The sequence below is a fragment of the Aquarana catesbeiana genome, linkage group LG01 (genome assembly GCF_042186555.1).
Source record: "Aquarana catesbeiana isolate 2022-GZ linkage group LG01, ASM4218655v1, whole genome shotgun sequence".
In the NCBI taxonomy this organism is placed as follows: Eukaryota; Metazoa; Chordata; class Amphibia; order Anura; family Ranidae; genus Aquarana; species Aquarana catesbeiana.
The window spans coordinates 840767539-840787781 of NC_133324.1; the positions used below are offsets into that span (position 1 = coordinate 840767539).

Consider the following 20243-nt stretch of genomic DNA (forward strand, 5'->3'; position numbering starts at 1 on the left):
CAGGGGCTTCTTTCTCTAAGTGATTCTTTCTACAAGTGATATGCACTTCAATCTCTGCATTATTAAGTTCTGCCTCATCTGATCATTCCTTCTCTGTCTCTTTACAGGTATGTGTCAGCTAAACCACATCTTCCACCGTTAACTGAAATTGGGATCTGCTTGCTGTCTCTGTGTGTATGTGTTGGTATGTGTCAGCTAAACCACATCTTCCACCGTTAACTGAAATTGGGATCTGCTTGCTGTCTCTGTGTGTATGTGTTGGTATGTGGCCTTCTCTATCTATTGCCCTGCAGGCATGTACTGGCCATCGGGACTACCGGGAGATTCCCGGTGGGCCGATGGCTCAGTGGGCCAGTCAGGTGCGGTCCTGGAGCCGCTTCTCTCTGACACTGAGTGATCGCAATTTCACTCCTGTCAGGAGGAGCAGCTTCCGTCATATGCTGGAGAGAGCATTAGGCATTATGCTCCCTCCAGCCTGCAGGGGGAGATAGACCAATTGTTATCACATGACTGGAGAGAGGAACGAGAAGCTGCCTTAAAACTGTGAATACATGTGGGAGGGGGAGGATACTCTGATGTGAAGGGGACTGCTGATGGGGGCTCTCTGATGGGAAGGGCTTCTGATGGGGACACACTGATGTGAAGTGGGCTGCTGGTGGGTACTCTGATGTAAAGTGGGCTGCTGATGGGGACTCTGATGTGAAGTGGGTTGCTGGTGGGGACTGTGATGTGAAGTGGGCTGCTGATTGGGACACTCTGATGTAAGGGGGACGCTGTTGGGGACACTCTGATGTAAGGGGGACGCTGTTGGGGACACTCTGATGTAAGGGGGACGCTATTGGGGACAAAGTGGGCCGGTCATGAGGAAGTCCAGGGCCAAATTTTTGTCCCAGTCCAGCCCTGTTGCCCTGTGTGCACAACCATGACATTATTTGTTGCTCCAGACTGTCTTACCTAAGTTTTATGTGTTGATCTTATCTTGGCCTCTGGCCTTTTGCTTTCCTGACTTTAGAAGCAAAAAGTCCACTTTGATTGTTAGGCATTCTTATAGTCACTCATGATTAATTAACGAACTTCAACCCCACCCTTATAACAGTATATATTTGAGCATCCTTAAGGGGTGAGCACATTGCTCGGGGTGCACATTGCAGGGGCTTCTTTCTCTAAGTGATTCTTTCTACAAGTGATATGCACTTCAATCTCTGCACTTCAGCGATTGCACGAAGCAAACAAATACAGCAATCTGCACTGGAAAGCACCTAACAGACTGCAGGTGACCCGTCTCTCTAATAAGCTCTCCTTCCACTCTGTAACATGCACTCTCTACCACTGCTTCTGACACTCCTGTCCTCTCTCCTCAAACTCTCTTACCTTCACCCCCCCTCTCCACCCGCCTGCTTATACATATCACCCTGCCTTCTGTCTTCTCCCTACTACTGCTCCTACCAACTCTTGCTCATTCTACATCCATACACTGATAAAACCTCCAGTACTCTGAGACATGCCCCTTCACATAAATCACAATCCCACATTACCTCCCTCGCCCTCCTGCTTCTCCTAATCTCTTGGGGCCATATCCCCAAACCCTGGGCCACCATCATCTGTCTTTGCCCATCGCTCCCATCCCCCTACACCCTCTGGCAGGAGCCGTAACCCACAGAACTTGGTCTCTATTCCTCTTTCCAAAACCAGCCCCCCCTTTTCCTGTGCCCTGTGGAATGCACGTTCTGTCTGCAACAAACTCACCGCCCTTCACGACCTCTTTATCACAAATTCCTTTAACCTACTTGCCATTACTGAAACCTGGCTTCATGAATCGGACACTATTTCTCCTGCTTCCCTCTCCCATGGGGGCCTTCTCTGGACTCACTCCCCCAGACCAAGTGGACGGAAGGGAGGTGGAGTGGGAATCATTCTAGCCCCATGCAGCACCTATCAGGTACTTCACCCACCTCCCTCTCTGACACTCTCCTCTTTTGAGGCACATTGCATTCGTCTATTCTCTCCCATTTCTCTAAGAATTGCTGTCATCTACCGGCCCCCTGGACCAGTATCAGCCTTTCTTGATGACTTCTCTGCCTGGCTACCCTACTTTCTCTCTGCTGAAATCCCCACAATCATTCTTGGGGACTTCAACATCCCTGTTAACACTAACACTACTATTACTTCTAAACTTCTCAGTCTCACCTCATCGCTTGACCTGAAGCAATGGATACAGGCTCCTACCCACTCCAACGGCAATACCCTTGACCTTGCCTTCTCCTATCTGTGCACTCCGTGCAACCTTTCCAACAATCCACTCCCACTCTCTGATCACCACCTTATTAGTTTTGCTCTCTCCTTGTCTTCCACCTCTTCTCCCTCCAACCGCCTAACGGTTACCCGTAGAAACCTTCGCCACCTCAACCCTTCTCTTCTCTACTCTGCTACTGATCACCTCTATGACAAAATCTCACCTCTGTCCTGCCCCAACCAAGCTACTTTCATCTACAACAGCTCACTGTCTTCCTCCCTTGACAAGCTTGCCCCCCTCACTACACGCAGAATTAGGCCCCGACTGCTACAACCCTGGCAAACAGATGACACCAGAAGTCTCAGAAAACGTAGCCGCGCTCTTGAGCGCCTGTGGCATAAGACTAAGACCCAGGAAGACTTCACACAATATAAATCTGCCCTCCTAAAATACTACTCCTGCCTTCACACTGCCAAACAGACCTACTTTATCACACTCATTAACACCTTCTCATCCACTCCACGTCAACTCTTCTCTACCTTCAATACTCTACTCTGTCCTCCACTGCCTCCACCCACCAACACACTCACTGCCCAGGAGATTGCCAATCACTTCAAAACTAAGATTGATACAATTCATGAGGAGATCACCAATGCGCAAAAACCTCCCCCATGCAACAACCCATGTCCACAGATACAATCATTACTTCCCTCATTCAACCCTGTTACTATTACTGAGGTTGCTAAACTTTTATCTAGCACCCATCTAACCACTTGCCCCCTGGATCCTGTTCCCTCGCAAATGCTACGCTCACCCTCTGACTCGATTCTACACTCTCTAACTCACATTTTCAACCTCAACCTCTCCTGTGGCATCTTCCCAAACTCTCTAAAACATGCGCTAGTCATCCCCATTCTAAAAAAGCCCTCACTGGATCCCACCAATCTCAACAACTTACGCCCAATCTCCTTACTCTCCTTCTCCTCCAAACTTCTTGAAAGACTGGTCTACATCTACTACATCTACTGGTCTACTAAGCGACCATCTGACCATGAATAAACTTCTAGATCCCCTCCAGTCCGGTTTTCGCCCTCAACACTCCACGGAAACTGCTCTCCTTAAACTCTCAAATGACCTACTAATGGCTAAAGCCAATGGACACTATTCTGTACTACTCCTCCTGGATCTCTCTGCTGCCTTCGACACAGTGGACCACCCCCTACTCCTCAAAAAACTCCACTCCTTTGGTCTCCGTGACTGTACTCTTCGCTGGTTCTCATCCTACCTATCACACCGCTCCTTCAGTGTCACTTACAACTCTACTTCCTCCTCTCCTCTTCCTTTTTCCGTTGGGGTCCCCCAAGGTTCTGTTCTTGGACCTCTCCTTTTCTCAATCTACACCACCTCCTTGGGTCAGTTGATTGCCTCCCATGGCTTTCAATATCATCTCTACGCTGATGACACCCAAATCTATCTCTCCACCCCCCAGCTCTCTCCATCTGTCTCCTCACGCATTACCAACTTACTAGCAGACATATCAGCCTGGATGTCACATCACTTCCTCAAACTCAACCTATCCAAAACCGAGCTAATGATATTTCCTCCCTCAGGTGCCACTTCCCCTGCTTTCCCTGTCAATATCAACGGCTCAACTATCAACCCATCTCCCCACGCCAGGGTCCTAGGTGTAATCCTGGACTCTGAACTAACCTTTCAACCCCACATTCTATCACTATCCAAAAAAAATGTCACCACAAAGCTTCTAATCCACTCCCTGGTCATCTCCCGCCTCGACTACTGCAACTCCCTCCTCATTGGTTTACCTCTAAATAGGCTATCCCCACTTCAGTCCATCATGAACGCTGCTGCCAGGCTCATCCACCACACAAACCGCTCAGCGTCTGCTACACCCCTCTGCCAATCCCTCCATTGGCTGCCACTCAATCACCAAATTAAATTCAAGATACTAACTATAACTTACAAAGCCATCCACAACCTGGCCCCCAGCTACATCTCTAACCTAGTCACAAAATACCAACCTAATCGTTCTCTTCGCTCCTCCCAAGACCTCCTGCTCTCAAACTCCCTTGTCACCTCATCCCATGCTCGCCTTCAGGACTTCTCCAGAGCCTCCCCCATCCTCTGGAATGCTCTACCCCAATCCGTCCGATTTTCTCCTACTTTATCCACTTTCAGACGATCCCTGAAAACTCATCTCTTCAGAGAAGGCTATCTGACCTCCACCTAACAACTGTACATTTATCTTCTCAATCAGCACATCACCCACAGTTATTACCTCTTGTATCTTTTGACCTTCCCTCTTAGATTGTAAGCTCTAAGGAGCAGGGCCCTTTGATTCCTACTGTATCAAAGTGTATTGTATTTGTACTGTCTACCCTCAAGTTGTAAAGCGCTACGTAAACTGTTGGCGCTATATAAATCCCGTATAATAATAATAATAATAATCCATTGCAGTCTACAGGAAGAGGTCTACAAGCAGTTGGGCATGCTGGAAAATTGTAAGACCTGGTAGGGTCATATATAGTAATTTTTAAAGGAAGTCTCTGTTAAAGGACAAAACCGCTGCATCTAGGGCTGAAGGCACATATCTGCATCATAATAAAATAAGGATCTGCACCAGCAAACCTTGTTATACTGATAAGCTTGTCTTTTATTCACATAAAGCAACAGGCATCACAGACCCATGACTCTTGATGTTTTATGTGAATAAAGGACGCGATTATCACTACCTAGGTGTGCTGGTGAAGATCCTTATTTTCCTATGACTGTATGGTGGTAAAAACTACTAATTCATTACAGGGAGTGTGACCAAAACAATGCAACATATCTGTACCATATCTGTACCAGCCTTCAAAAATCTGCAGGTGCAGCCTCTAACAAGCAAAGGCTCAACAGGTTAATGTAGTATTGATGTTTTCCTATACCTCCTGTGGTCACACATTCCTATTGGTCCACTTTGATGGGCTGCCTCACTGGCCAATAAGATTGTGCAGGAGATAAGAAGTAAGGGGGAAACTTCAATGCAATTAAGGCCAAAGCATTGCGTGTCAGAACAGTACAACATTATTTTATCTGCAGGCTTTTGGGGGCTTTTGGGGGCAGATGAAGGTAATTTGTACCTGTAACAGTTTTCTTTTTTTTCTGACAAATTCTATTTAAAGTAGAAAAAGTGAAAATGAATCACGGTGGTGGATAATATTTCCAAAGCAGACCACCATACAAGCCAAGTAAACTAACATTTTAAAATATTACATTTTAGCCATTACATGCCAGTCTCATGTGTTGCTTTTTGAATCTAGCGGTTTGCTGTTAAAGATATTTTGGACTCCCATTTTACTTTCATCTGTTCAACTAAATCACTTCTCCCAATTTTGTTTAAGTGTCGTGCTAAGAGTCGGAACTTGTCTGTTGAAGTTGGAAGTCTTTTCTTCCAAAGACTTAGCAGTTCATAGACCTGTGCAGCCAGGTTATCTGGGTTCTTTAGTCTCACCAACTGAACAGTACTCCGCTGAATAGGAAGAGACAGAAATAACTCACTGGCATCGTCTTCTGAGAGTTCATGAGCCAACCATTTCAACACGCTGTCCCATAGGAGGTCTGTCAACAAAGGAAATAACTGTAAACTAATAACAGTAAAAAGGGAAAATTGTAAAGCAAAGGAAAGAGTAATAGTAATAGTAACCAAGTTCAAGTACAGGTAACATAATAAAAAGTAATATACATGGCCAATGAAAACCCAATAATGATAAAATCCCCAAGGTTCCTACAGTCTAATCCCCAAATTATCAGGGGAAGAAGACATCAAAATATAACCAAACAAATGCCAGGTGGAGGAGTCTCTGGTATAAATCCAATACAAAATCTCACAAAATGCTAAAATCCTGACTATGACTTGTAACTCCACTTTTAAAAACATTATGAAAAGTAGAGAACACATTTAGGCATGTATATGTTTATATAAATGTACCAATATTATATTCACATCAATACAATAGACAACAATTTAAAATTTTAGTCAAGAGACACACAAAATTAATAACAAAACCCACACCCAGCCCCTAAGTGAGCCCCCAATACATATATTTACCAATATCCAAAGTTCATACGTCAGGGCAATACATCCAAAATACACTGCTCAAAAAAAATTAAAGGAACACTTTGAAAACACATCAGATCCCAATAGGGAAAAATATCATGCTGGATATCTATACTGATATGGACTGGGTAATGTGTTAGGAACGGATGCCACATTGTTTGATAGAAATTAAAATGATTAACCTACAGAGGGCTGAATTCAAAGACACTCCAAAAACCAAAGTGAAAAAGTTATGCAGCAGACTAGTCCATGTTGCTAAAATTTAATTGCAGCAACTCAAAATGGTACGCAGTAGCTTGTATGGGCATCACTGAGCTCCTGAACAGACTGAAGTGCAACCTAGTGGCGTCGGATGGATCGAAACATAATCTCCCAGAGGTGTTCTTTTGGATTTACAAAAGGAGAGGAGCGCCTCTAAGTAAAAGATTTATTTCAATTGACAAGATAAAAAGTAGCCACTTACATATGAAAACACAACGGTGCTCTAGGCAGGTGGCTGTGTATCAGAAGAGAGTGGTGTGGGGAGAGCCAGTTCCCAGGAATGTCCAAAATCCATGCTGCAATACGGTGGGGATCCGGGACAGAACACAGCCAGTCCTGCAGAGGAGAGGAGCAGCTAACCCGTGGAAGCAGCCTGTGACATCAGTGACTGTGAACAACGCAACGCGTTTCTGAGCGTGCGCAAGGTCCGTGAGGCGCATGCGCACTCCTTTCTCAAGTGTAAAGATAAGGGAAAGGTGAAACACTATTTATAAGCGCCATCTGCTGACTGAAAAGCTCACAACTGATTGAATAATCAGCAATGGGTGTTGTGTACCTCGGGCAATGAAGTATACTTAGGGGAATATGCGGTCTGTATATGTGTAAAGATATATATATATATATATATATATATATATATATATATATATATATATATATATATATATATATATATATATATTACAGACAAAGTATATTTGATAAAGGACACCAGGATCTATATATTCTGTAATAAGTGCATAACATGCTTCAAAGGGTAACCATATATAAGAACCATAGCACAACCTTAGAGCAGCTGTAATGAGAAACATATAATAGAGCAGATCCATGAGGAAAATACAAATAAGAATTGTATATCTGTATAAGTAGTTAGAGAGAAAAATTTATTTATATATAATATTTAATAAAAAGGGAACTCTAAATTCTTCTCCAATTTTGAAGAGAGAGATAAGTGGCAACTAGCACTGGAGGGGCTGCTATATCAAGACATATCATATCAAAAGAGAGAAGTGGCAACTAACACTGGAGGGGCTACTAAATCAAGACAATAAAAATTATATTAAATGGAAATAAAAAAATAATAAAAATAAAAAATAACATTAATAATAGTAAAAATAACATTAAAAAATAACAAAAAATAAAAAATAAAAATAAAAATTAAAGAAATTTTATTTATTATTTATTATTTTTATTATTTTTTATTTACATTTAATATGATTTTTATTGTCTTGATTTAGTAGCCCCTCCAGTGCTAGTTGCCACTTCTCTCTTTTGATATGATATGTCTTGATATAGCAGCCCCTCCAGTGCTAGTTGCCACTTATCTCTCTCTTCTAAATTGGAGAAGAATTTCGAGTTCCCTTTTTAATAAATATTATATATAAATTAATTTTTCTCTTTAACTACTTATACAAATATACAATTCTTATTTGTATTTTCCTCATGGATCTGCTCTATTATATGTTTCTCATTACAGCTGCTCTAAGGTTGGTGCTATGGTTTTTATATATGGTTACCCTTTGAAGCATGTTATGCACTTATTACAGAATATATAGATCCTGATGTCCTTTATCAAATATACTTTGTCTGTAATATATATATATCTCTTTACACATATTCAGACCGCATATTCCCCTAAGTATACTTCATTGCCCGAGGTACACAACACCCATTGCTGATTATTCAATCAGTTGTGAGCTTTTTCAGTCAGCAGATGGCGCTTATAAATAGTGTTTCACCTTTCCCTTATCTTTACACTTAAGAAAGAAGAGTGCACGCGCCTCACGGACCTTGTGCACGGTCAGAAACGCGTTGTGTTGTTCACAGTCACTGACGTCACAGGCTGCTTCCACGGATTGGCTGCTCCTCTCCTCTGAAGGACTGGCTGTGTTCCGTCCCGGCTCCCCGCCGTATTGCAGCACGGATTCGGGACATTCCTGGGAACCGGCTCTTCCCACACCACTCTCTTCTGATACACAGCCACCTGCCTAAAGCACCGTTGGGTTTTCATATGTAAGTGGCTACTTTTTATCTTGTCAATTGAAATAAATCTTTTACTTGGATACGCTCCTCTCCTTTTGTTTTTCTTTGATAGTTTCGAGCTGACTTCACTCCAGAGAAGAGCTGCCCTTCGTGATTAGCCCTATACTGTGCTGAATAAGAAATTCCCTCATCCGGTATCTTTCAACAATTTTTTTCTTCTATGGACTTTTCCTGATCTATGGACTTTTCCAGTGTTTGAAAGTTTTTATATCTAGTATTACTTATGGATTACCCGGATTAATTTAGCACTACTACACCATATAGGATTTCTTATTTAATTTACTGTATTTTGCTTCGTCAGTTCTGAGCGCCAATATCTTTTTCTTTTTCTTTTGGATTTAGGTCAGGCGAGCATGGCGGCCATTCAATAGTATTAAATACTTCATCCTCCAGGAACTGGCTGCATACCCTCATACTCTCGCCACATAAGGCCAGGTATTGTCATGCACCAGGAAGAACCCAGGACCCACTGCACCAGCATAGGTTCTGACAATGGGTCCAAGGATTTCATCCCAATACCTAATGGCAGTCAGGGTGCCAATGTCTAGTCTGTAGAGGTCTGTGCGTCCCTCCATGGATATGCCTCCCCAGACCATCACTGACCCACCACCAAACCCGGCAGCATGATGTTCTCCACGGTTTCTCCAGACCCTTTCACGTCTGTCACCTGTGCTCAGGGTGAACCTGCTCTCATCTATGAAAAGCTCAGGGCCCCAGTGGTGGAATTGCAAATTCTGGTGTTCAATGGCAAATGCCAATTGAGCTCCATGGTGCTGGGCAGTGAACACAGGGCCCTCTAAAATACGTCAGGCCCTCAGGCCACCCTCATGAAGTCTGTTCCTGATTGTTTGGTAAGAGATATTCACATCAGTGGCCTGCAGGAGGTCATTTTGTAGGTCTCTGGCAGTGCTCACACTGTTTCTCCTTGCACAAAGGAGCAGATACCGGTCCTGCTGATGGGTTAAGGACCTTCTACGGCCCTGTCCAATTCTCCTAGAGTAACTGTCTGTCTCCTGGAATCTCCTGCATGCTCTTGAGACTGTGCTGGGAGACAGAAAACCTTCTGGCAATGGCACATGTTGTTGGACTGCCTGTGCAACCTCTATAGGATCCAGGTATCACCTCATGCTACCAGAATTGACCCTGACCCTAGCCAAATGCAAAACTAGAGGAAAAACAGTCAGAAAAGATGAGTAGGGTAAAAAAAATGTCAGTGGCCTTCACCTGTAAAACAATTCCTGTTTTGGAGGTTGTCTCATTGTTGTCCATCTAGTGCACCTGTTGTTAATTTCATTAACACCAAAGCAGCTGAAACTGATTAACAACCCTATCTGCTACTTAACTGAACAGATCAATATCCCAGGTGTTTAATTGACTTGATGCTATACTCTGATTAAAAATATTCCTTTAATTTTTTTTGAGCAGTGTATATAGGTCAGTCTAAAACTACAGTATGTGCAAAAAGATGAGATTTTTCCTATTGACTTGGTGACTTGTATCCAATATCTCAATAAAATATATTGTATGTTCCACTACTAGGACTAAGTCCCAATTATAGCCACCAAGAAGTCACGGATAAAGCATATTCAAAGAATGTTTGTAATTCCACAACTCCAGCCTCTATGCCTTTAAATGTCGCTTACATACAATGCATATGTTGATCTTGTAAGTAAAGCCCCATATGCTAAGGATGGAGATTGCACACACTGATCGAGCATCTTTCAACTAGCCCTGTATCAAACTATATACTGGATATACCACAAGAGGGATAGAACATCTCCGAGTATGCATGACATCAGATGTATTGGACAGAACACTGCAATATAGCAGGACTGACTCTGCATCTGGACCAAAATATCAGTTAACACATGTCCAATAGGAACAGCAAAACAACATCTCCTTAATTATATTAGTGGTAGCAGGCGTCAATGTTCCCAGCTGCAAAATTTAATACCATCCATCCAATGTGATGGTATAATAGGTAGCCAAATACTTATCCCCTATTCGTGCTGTATGGGTAAATTGAGGATCGACTGGAACCTCAGGTAGTGGGAAGAATGCCTGACCGGTTTCATTAGTATGACAACAGCTGCATCAGAGGCTAACAGTAAGATATTAACCTTAGTGTATTACTTTACTGAAAATGTGTGCTTGATAAACTGTTTTGCTAATATTGTACAACATAAAAAAATAGAAGTGCTACCATTTTATTCTACAAGGTGTGCGCTTTCAGAAAATATATAATAATTGGCGGTTTTACCGTAACAGCAGGCCTAAAATAATTTTGAATTATGTATACAAAAAAAAATGCAAAATGGATCTGGTAGTGAAAGGGTTAAAATCAGCTCCCAATGCTAAAGGGAATGCTGAGGTTTGGGGAGGGGGGGGGGTATGGGGGCTTCAGCTGGCAAATTTACCTGCAGGCTTAGGTGCTCTTTCCGCCACTTACTGTACAAGGAAGATTAGACAGCATTTCCCCAGCTGATACATTCACCTGGTCCACGTTTGTTCTATTTCAAATAGGGGGTGTGTGACTATAGCATGCCAGGCAAACAATGTTGAATGTCACTCAAGCCAAGAACAGCAAAGGATTCCCCAGTGAGTGCTTTATAAATATACCCCTTAATCATATATTTAGTGCCCTGCTGTTTCTCTTATCTTACGACAACCTACAAGGCAGGTTCTATTCAACTGGTAGACCTGTGCAGCAGGTGGTCTTTGCTTAGGATTTATTAATGACAAGAAAGAGTTACTTTTTAATCAAAATACTATGATTTGGAACTGGATGTACTTTAAAAAGAAACGTGCTATACTTAATGCAGAAATGATTACCTCCAGGATCTCTTGTTATTAATTTTGTACTTGATGGGCGACTGATATATTTCTCCACCTGGGAGTATAAAACAATAAACAATGTACCATGTAAAATTATATCAGTGATTTACAAAATTGAATAAGTCAACAGCTGCAATGTTAATAACAGAACAAATAAAACAATTATATCTTTTACTTTATACAAAAAGGATATTATTTCAAACACAATTTGCAGCAATCTAAGATAATTTAAGATAATTTATAAAACTGTTTTTAAATAAAGCATCTTTTGCAGACCAAAGTTTTTTTCGTATATTAAGTGGACACATCCGGCCGCCTGGTTGACACTCCTCATTATCTTGTGTGGTTGTGTGGCTAGGCGGCTGGCTGGGTCTCCCATATTTATTGGCAACAGATATGTTTTTCTCTTTTCATTTATATGCAATAAAATCAATTTGTTAGGTTGGGTATTCAACAGGGCAGCGTTGTTGAAAGCTATTCTATGCATATTAGAGCTGTGATTGTGTCCTGTCAAAATAGCCAACTCATCGAAATCTGCAATCACGTCACGTCCAGTTACTCTACAGCATCAGTAATTGGAGATTGTGACGAGTTGCTGTTTTGACACAACACCAGTAAGTGTATAGACTACACGATATTATGAGCGGCCATTGTTAGTCCATCTGATACTAACCAACAACATGGCCGCCTCCAAGGCAGCAACAACTTTTTCTTCCTTAGGTGCTGTTCTGTCAAAAACAGCAAACTCTTCCTGTACTGGAGTGTATATGCTTGCCGTGTTGTGTCAAAACAGCAACTCGTCAAAATCTGCAATTACCGATGCTTTGCAGTAACCGGAAGTGATCTGATTGGAGATTTTGACAAATTGGCTATTTTGACAGGACACCTTCCAGCCCTCTTTATTAGGACCGAACTTGCTGGTTTCTCTGTATTTAACTTTTCTTCCTCTCCCTGTGTCTTGTATTTAAGGTGACACACCCAGCTACATGACTGACACTGCTTACTGTTTGTTGAAAGGTTATGCGGCCGGATGAGATCTCCTGTATGATTGGCAACAGGTATGCTTTTCTCTTTTTTATATATTGTTTGTAGCTAAAAACAAGTTTGTTAGGTTGTTTTATTTTCTATACAAAAATTGAAGGAAAAAACCCTTATAAACCAAACACACTCCTCCAATCTCAGGGCTATGTTAAATCAGGTCATAGATGCTAGTTAATAAACACTAGAATCCAAATTTCTATATATTAATCACTAGTGCATGTATGTATACAATTAAGGAGAGGTTTCCCTCAGCAGCCACTAAAGTAGATTAAAATAGCAGAAAAGATGTGAAAATTAAAACCTCAAATGAGACACAATTAAAACATCAAAGCGGCGCCTCCATCAGGCAGATATTATAAACCTGATAGATTAATTTGCAGTCACTCAAAATTACAAAACTGAAATAAACAGAGTCTCTGGTGGGTATACAGGGTATAACTGGTAGTAGATTGATGAGTGCACTGTTCACCAAACACTTAACCACCATGTGCTCCACACATCCGCAAGGGGTTCAAACTCACCAGAACATGGAGGTTATCAAGCCCCAAACAGCATCCTATGGACTGTAGATCTGGATGTCCCTATAGGGTAGTTCAGCCTCATCTCCAAAATCCTCATGCGTATAAAAGAGACTCCACATAGTCTAATTCCGTTTTTAAAAATGTATTCGCAAGCTCAAGTAAATAAAATCCAATAACACAACAAAGTGACAGTCCAACTGTGGTTATGTAGCTCAAGGTCAATTGCTAAAGAGCTTACTATCATCCACTTTCCCTAGGTTTTTAAAGGAGGGGAAGGAGTGTAGTCCGGTGTAGACAGTAAGTCTCTGCATCCAGCACTTCCTCCTTCCTGGTTGGTATCCTGGGTCTTGGAACGCACAACGTAATGACGTAGTATCCGGTCGCCGCGTTTCGTCATCACAACTTTTTCAAAGGGTGCCCTTCCCATCCTCTCTCATCCCTTTCCCTTTTTCCTCTCTTCTCCCCTCCCTCCAGTAATAACCTGTTGCTGCTACATTACCATGTGAGCACTTTTAATATATTTCTTGCTATCATGTTGCATATGTCCCCATAGTGGACGAATATTTCCCAGGTCCTGCTTGACTAGGACTGGCCCTTTTGGGTTTTCCATCTCAGCTCATCTAATTCGCAATGTATATTTATATATATTGTTGTTAATAATTTTGGTTTATTTTCTAGATTTATGTATTATCTGTCACATTTATTTGATGTTTTATATTTCAGTAAATCTGTTCCATGCTCCTGAAGAAGCGCTATGCGCGCAACATGTTGAGCTGAGCTGTAGACATACCTATCTGCCAACTACATAGCTCTTCCCTGAGTACAATACTTCTATAATGGAATGATTGGTATCTCATCCTTGTATTGTCTATGTTTACTCCATTGAGTTATGTATGGTTTTTACTGCTGTAACTATTTTTATGGACTTAATTTGTACAGATTTCTGTAATTGTTTCTCTTTTAAAACAATGTTTTCTATGTTTAATAAATTTTAGTTTTTAACTGAACATTACTTGTGATTGTGCCTATAAAGTCCAAGCCCACAATTTTTTCTTGTACAACACTCAATTATAGTACGTGGCACATAGTATTATTCCTGTATCCGCAGCACCACTCTGCGTCGATACTATCAAAATCTTTTTGGACTTCTCCCATATTAGATACCTTGGAACCCTATTGCCAAATTACCTTTTGCAACTTTTTGTCCTCAGCTTGTCCTCAGCTTTGTCCTACTCATTTCATTGGGCTATGAAGAGTTTTTCATAGATGCAGAGATGCAATGTTATTAAGCAGAATGTCTTATGCCCTGTACACACGATAGGATTTTCCGACAACAAAATCCATGGGATTTTTTCCAACGGATGTTGGCTCAAACTTGTCTTGCATACACACGGTCACACAAAGTTGTCGGAAAATCTGATCGTTCTGAACGCGGTGACGTAAAACACGTACATCTGGACTATGAACGGGGCAGTAGCCAATAGCTTTCCTCTCTTAATTTATTCTGAGCATGCATGGCACTTTGTGCATCGGATTTGTGTACACACGATCGGAATTTCCGACAACGGATTTTGTTGTCGGAAAATTTTATAGCAAGCTCTCAAACTTTGTGTGTTGGAAATTACTATGGAAAATGTGTGATGGAGCCTACACACGGTCGGAATTTCTGACAACAAGGTCCTATCACACATCGGAAAATCCTATCGTGTGTACAGGGCATTACTCTGCATGCTTTACCTCCTACAAACAATTCCAATTCACATATCTGTACCCTATTTCAAGACCCTCAAATCTCTCTTCAACAATTTTGTCTGGTCCTTTAAACCAGCATGCCTGAAACAGCCTGGAGGGGCATGGCACTCCCAGATGTCCGACTATACCATATCGTCTAATGCCCCGTACACACGGTCGGATTTTATGACGGAAAATGTGTGATCGGAGCGTGTTGTCGGAAAATCCGACCGTGTGTGGGCTTCATCGGACTTTTTCCATTGGATTTTCCGACACACAAAGTTTGAGAGCAGGCCATAAAATTTTCCAACAACAAAATCCGATCGCGTCAATTCCGACTGTGTGTGGACAATTCTGACGCACAAAGTGCCACGCATGCTCAGAAGAAATTCCGAGACGGAACAGCTCGGTCTGGTAAAATTAGCGTTCGGAATGGATAGAGCACTTTCGTCACGCTGCAATGTTAAAAATTGTTTAATGCAGCGCACTCTCTTCTTCTTTATAATGCTAGAAGAATAGAGTAGTTTTGCTGCTCATATTCACACAGAGTTCTTACAAACTCATTTCTTTATTATTTATCGTGATCCCCTCAATATATTTTGATTTGTCACATCTGACAAAATTTTTTTTTTTTTTTTGGTTTTGTATTTTTTTCAAGGCTGATTTTTATTTTATTTTTTTTTGTTTTACTCCAGAATATTTTTGTGTGTGTTTTGTGTGTCAAGTTACCACGACACCACTATTTTCTTGTATTATTTAATCTCAATGAGATTGTTTGGTGTTGGTGTCCCTTGTTAATTTCACATTGTATTTTTGAAATGTACCTGCCTCCTCACAAACAAACTGTCCTTTTTGAAGGAAAACACACATAGGCGAGTATAATTGAAGCAAAAATTTCTAAATTAAGGGCTCAGAACCAAACAAAGAGGGAGGCAATGCTGGAGAAACATCAGAAATTGGCGAAGCCTTGGACCCCCAGGGCAGACATCAATTATTTTACTGCAAAATTGGTGGCCTGAGGATTCCATATCTAAGGGAGTGCAGTCTGGTCCAGAAGTCCCAGAGATCCAGAAAGCAGCAGATGACATGTATGTCCCCAGGCTGTGGTACTACAAGAGCTTGTATATTTTGCCAGACCAGACTGAACCCAGGGTCATCACTCTCTGGTCTTCCTTCCACGCTTCCTTCCCGGCTGTGGCTCTGATGTTGGAGATGTGGCAGGAGGAGGAGTAGGATCTGGAGGAGGAGGAGGAGGAGGACCATGGGTGAGGTGACAAATGTGGGTTGCACATGTGAGTTGGCCCCTCAACCCCTTATTTAGAGCTTCCAAAATTAAGAACTCACATAGGAGTCGTTGGCCCTCCTCCATCTGCATCATTTTGCAGGCAGTTATGCCAGCAAAGTCCTCCTCCACACTGTGGGGTGTTCTGAGGGCCTCAGTAGCCTTCCAAAAGAGGCCTATGGCAGCCTCCTCCAGGTTACTCCTCTTCCTGCCACTTTGTCTTTGAAGGTGTAGGGGAGGGACCTGGGTATCAGGCAGCCTGCTTGGCCCAGCCACCTCCTGGCTGATACTTCCCAGTGTATGAAAACGGGACATGGTTTTAGTTTTTTCATCATCAATCACAATCCTAAATTAGTACTCCTAACTTACATCTATTTAACATCATTGATTGGACAACCAGCACTATTTAGAAGAATGCTATACCTGGCTCAATCTGGGCTCCTCCACATGTTGCTGCCTGGAAGGCTCAGGTTGGGCGTCAGAAGCCTCAGCTGGGGGGGGAAGGAAGCGTGGAAGGAAGAGTGGAGAGTGCTGGCCTGGGTTCAGTCTGACCTGACAGAAAATGCAGTCTGTCATAGTACCACAGCCTGGGGACATAAATGTCATCTGCAGCTCCTGATCTCTGGGAATCCTGGACCTTCTTGCGCTCCCTTAGATAAGTGCTCCTCAGGCCACCAATTAGGATCTTCAAATAGGTGATGTCTGCCGCGGGGATCACCGTCTTCACAAATTGCAGCAAATTATCCAGCGCTGCCTTCCTCTTTGTTTGGTTCTTATATTCAGGGTGGTTTATCTGCCACAGACAGGGCAGCTCCCTGAACATATAAATGAAGATTGGCATAAAGTCATGATCCTTCAAGATATCCATTTTCACTGCAAGACCCAACACAAGACAAACCCTAATGTCAGCCTAAAGTCTTCTAAACTTGTGCAAATACAGGCCTCAATCTAGAAGCAGTATAGGCCCAATGTTAAATCTTACCTTCACTATCACGATCGGCGCCTCCGTTACTCCTTCCTCCGCTCACAGATCGTACGTACTACGCATGTGTGTTACGCTTTATAGACACTGCGCATGCGTGAAACTCTGCCCGCCCCTGACGTTCTTTTTAGTCTATTCCCTGCCCTTCTCGTTCGGCACAGTGGGGGAAGAGCACATGGCGGAGACACAGCAGGTGTCAGATAATTACACCAACAAGGAGGAGGAAAGCCCGGAGCCTGAAACATCCCGATCCAGAAGGAGACGATTTAAGGCATCGAATATGTCCTTTGGGGAGATGTTGGAGATGGTGGACATCCTGAAGAAGGCCGACTATGACGGGAAGTATGGACCTTACCCCAACCCCAATGTCAGAAGGGCCAAGATCATGGCGAAAGTGGTCAAGAGTCTGCACCGGAATTTCGGGGTACGACGATCTAAAGATCAGCTCAGGAAGCGGTGGTCGGACCTCAAATTAAGGGAGAGTGAGCAGTACAGAAGGATCAGGAGAGTGCTGCAAAAAAGTAAGTAGTTGTCCTGTGTTCCTATTCTTTATGTTTATTACGTTCGTGCTGCTCCATGTGCTTTTCTTAACTGTTGTCCAGTTTAAAATGGCAAATTCATGTTCATGGGCACATTATTCGTTCGTATGAAACGTTCGGCCTAGAACACACCATTGTTTTGGCCATACGCATTTTAAAACATTTTTTATGGCCTACTTGCCTGAAAATAATTTGGTTGTGTAGATGGGTTTGTAACTAGAATGAAATGCAAACTAGATTCTGTGTAAGGAGAGGACACTCAGCAGCAGTTTTCACATCTGGACTCTGGAGCACTAGTGTGGGACACAAGAACACCCTTTTTATTAGGGGCCCACACAGGTGCTCCAGTGTAACTATAGGGGTGACTCCATCTGTGAAGCTTGTACTAAACAGGTAAGTATTCAAGCTTGACAAAGGACAATAAAATTTCAACATCTTGGAACTCTGCCAAAATAGACAATTGTACCCCACTTCCAAGCAATATTTCATATTTATAGTTATGCCATGAAATATCTGTGTGCTAAGTATACCTATTTGTTTTTACACAGGGGATAAAAGACTCGGAGGACACCCCTCATCCGAGGAGACCACAGATCCCCCCACCTCTGGAAGAAGGGGAGATCCCACAAAGACAACAGGAGGAGGAGGAGGAAGGAGATGTGGGGGAACTAGTCACCACAACAGGTGAGTGTCTGCGACCACAGGCTCAGGTAAGAGATGGATGCCGGCATATTTATAATACATGGTGTGTTTTTGTTTCTATCTTTTTAGGTGATCGTGATGTTGTGGATCTAGGGCATTTCACCTCTGAAAGTGCACAGATCCTGATCGAGGAGATCATGGGGTGTAATAGGGACTTGGAAAACATCCAGAAAAACATCAATGATGTTCAAAAAAAAATGAAGAACATCATTGATGTTTTAGGGAGAGTTTAAAACAAATCCAAATCCCTTTGTTTTTTTGTGAGCTAAAAATTTATCCCATTTTTTGACATATTTGTGAAAAGCCAAATTCTGAAGATACATCACAGGAGATCAATGTAGGCGTTTTGGGGGTGCAACCCCTTCCTCAATAATAAAGTAGCTGTGAGGAAGGGGTTGCACCCACAAAATACGTCCCTTGATCCCCTGCGATGGCAGCTAGCACATGTTGACATTCGGCAATTTGTGTGCATCTTCAAAATTTGGCTTTTCCTGGGGTGACTTCACCCCATCTGAACGCAATATCAAACACAGTTTGTAAATACTCATGTCTGATATTGCCTTCAAGTTCTACCAAATGTGAACTTTGTAAGTTCAAGATTTGTGTCTTTCTTGTTGGTTTTAAACATGCCTGTTTTATCTTAAATGGACATTTCTACTTTTTCTAATGTGACCCCAAAAATTGTTATACAACAAACATGTTGGTTTGTTTTAAAAACCTTTTACAAATGCACATGTGATTGTGCTGGGATTAAAAAGATTGTTAATCAAGAATGTGTGGATTATTGTTTCAACGCTCCAAAACTTGTGTTGTGCTCTAATTGGTGTTTTCAGTGACAATGGGGGTTATTTCCTAAAGTAAAATCCACTTTGCACTACAAGTGCAGTTTCAACTGCACTTGTAGTGCAAAGTGTCTTTGCCTTTAGTAAATAACACCCAAAAATGCTTTGTAATGTTACACAATCACGCCATTTTCAGGACTCACCACATTTCTGTTAGGGTCAGCTAAAAGAAACGCAAGCAGTAAATGTCACCAAAGATTTTAGTAGTTATTATTTTTATTATTTGAAAAAGGTTTCAGACATTGTCTGGCAAATTGATAGCCCCCTACCCGCAAAGTATTCAAGGTATTTTAGACGGGCCTCACGGGCACTCAGGGGGGGGGCTAGCCAGGACAGGTACTTTCAAGCGCCGTCAGGGTTGTTTCATTTAGAATTCCGGCCTCAGGCCCAACTGAGCCAGCATAGTTGGCAGAATGTTGCAGTAAAAAGTTGTGTAGAACACAGCACACCAGGATGATGTGATTCAGTTTGTACTCCGCCATGTGTATGGGTGTAAGAAATAGGCGGAACCGGCTGGCCATGATTCCAAACGTGTTCTCCACCACTCTTCTGGCTCTGGCCAGCTGGTAATTAAAACCCTCTGGTCCGGGGTGAGGGTCCTCATCGGGAATGGCCGCATAAGATGGTCCCCCAGCGCAAACGCTTCACACACAACGAAGACGAATGGGAGTCCTTCCACATTGTCTTCTGGAGGTGGCAAGTCCAAGCTGCCATTCTGGAGACGCCTGTAGAACTCCGTCTGGGCGATGACTCCACCATCGGACATCCAGCCATTCTTCCCCACGTCCACATACAGGAACTCGTAAGTAGCCGACACCACCTCCAACATCACAATACTATTGAACCCCCTTATAGTTGAAATAGTATGACCCCGAGTTGGGTGGTGGGACGATGTGGACGTGTTTCCCATCAATTGCCCCTCCGCAGTTAGAAAAGTCCCACCGCTGGGCAAAGTGGGAAGCCACAGTCTGCCATTCCTGTGGCGCGGAAGGAAACTGTGGAGTCAAACAACAAAAAAACTTAGTCACTTTGCACATAAACAGGGAAAGCAGATTAGACACAAACATTCTTGGCCAACATCAAGATAACATTTATTTGAGGGAGTTTTTAAAGA

At 42.6% G+C, this 20243-nt stretch overlaps 1 protein-coding gene and 1 long non-coding RNA gene across 3 annotated transcripts in view; one reads left to right on the top strand and one right to left on the bottom strand.

The window, feature by feature from the left end:
• LOC141116591 (uncharacterized) overlaps positions 1-12531 on the top strand; it is a 46081-nt gene extending 33550 nt beyond the window's left edge. Inside the window, exon 3 of the long non-coding RNA XR_012237042.1 lies at positions 12459-12531. This is a non-coding gene — a long non-coding RNA (uncharacterized lncRNA). The remainder of the gene's footprint in view (positions 1-12458) is intronic.
• Positions 1315-20243, bottom strand: part of DTHD1 (death domain containing 1) — a 187747-nt gene continuing 168818 nt past the window's right edge. For both annotated transcript variants that reach the window (XM_073608971.1, XM_073608965.1), the window contains exons 9-10: positions 11487-11544; positions 1315-5851 (exon numbers count right to left, since the gene is read on the bottom strand). In XM_073608971.1, coding sequence (XP_073465072.1) covers positions 5550-5851; positions 11487-11544 — 360 coding nt within the window. In that variant the 3' untranslated portion in view covers positions 1315-5549. The remainder of the gene's footprint in view (positions 5852-11486; positions 11545-20243) is intronic.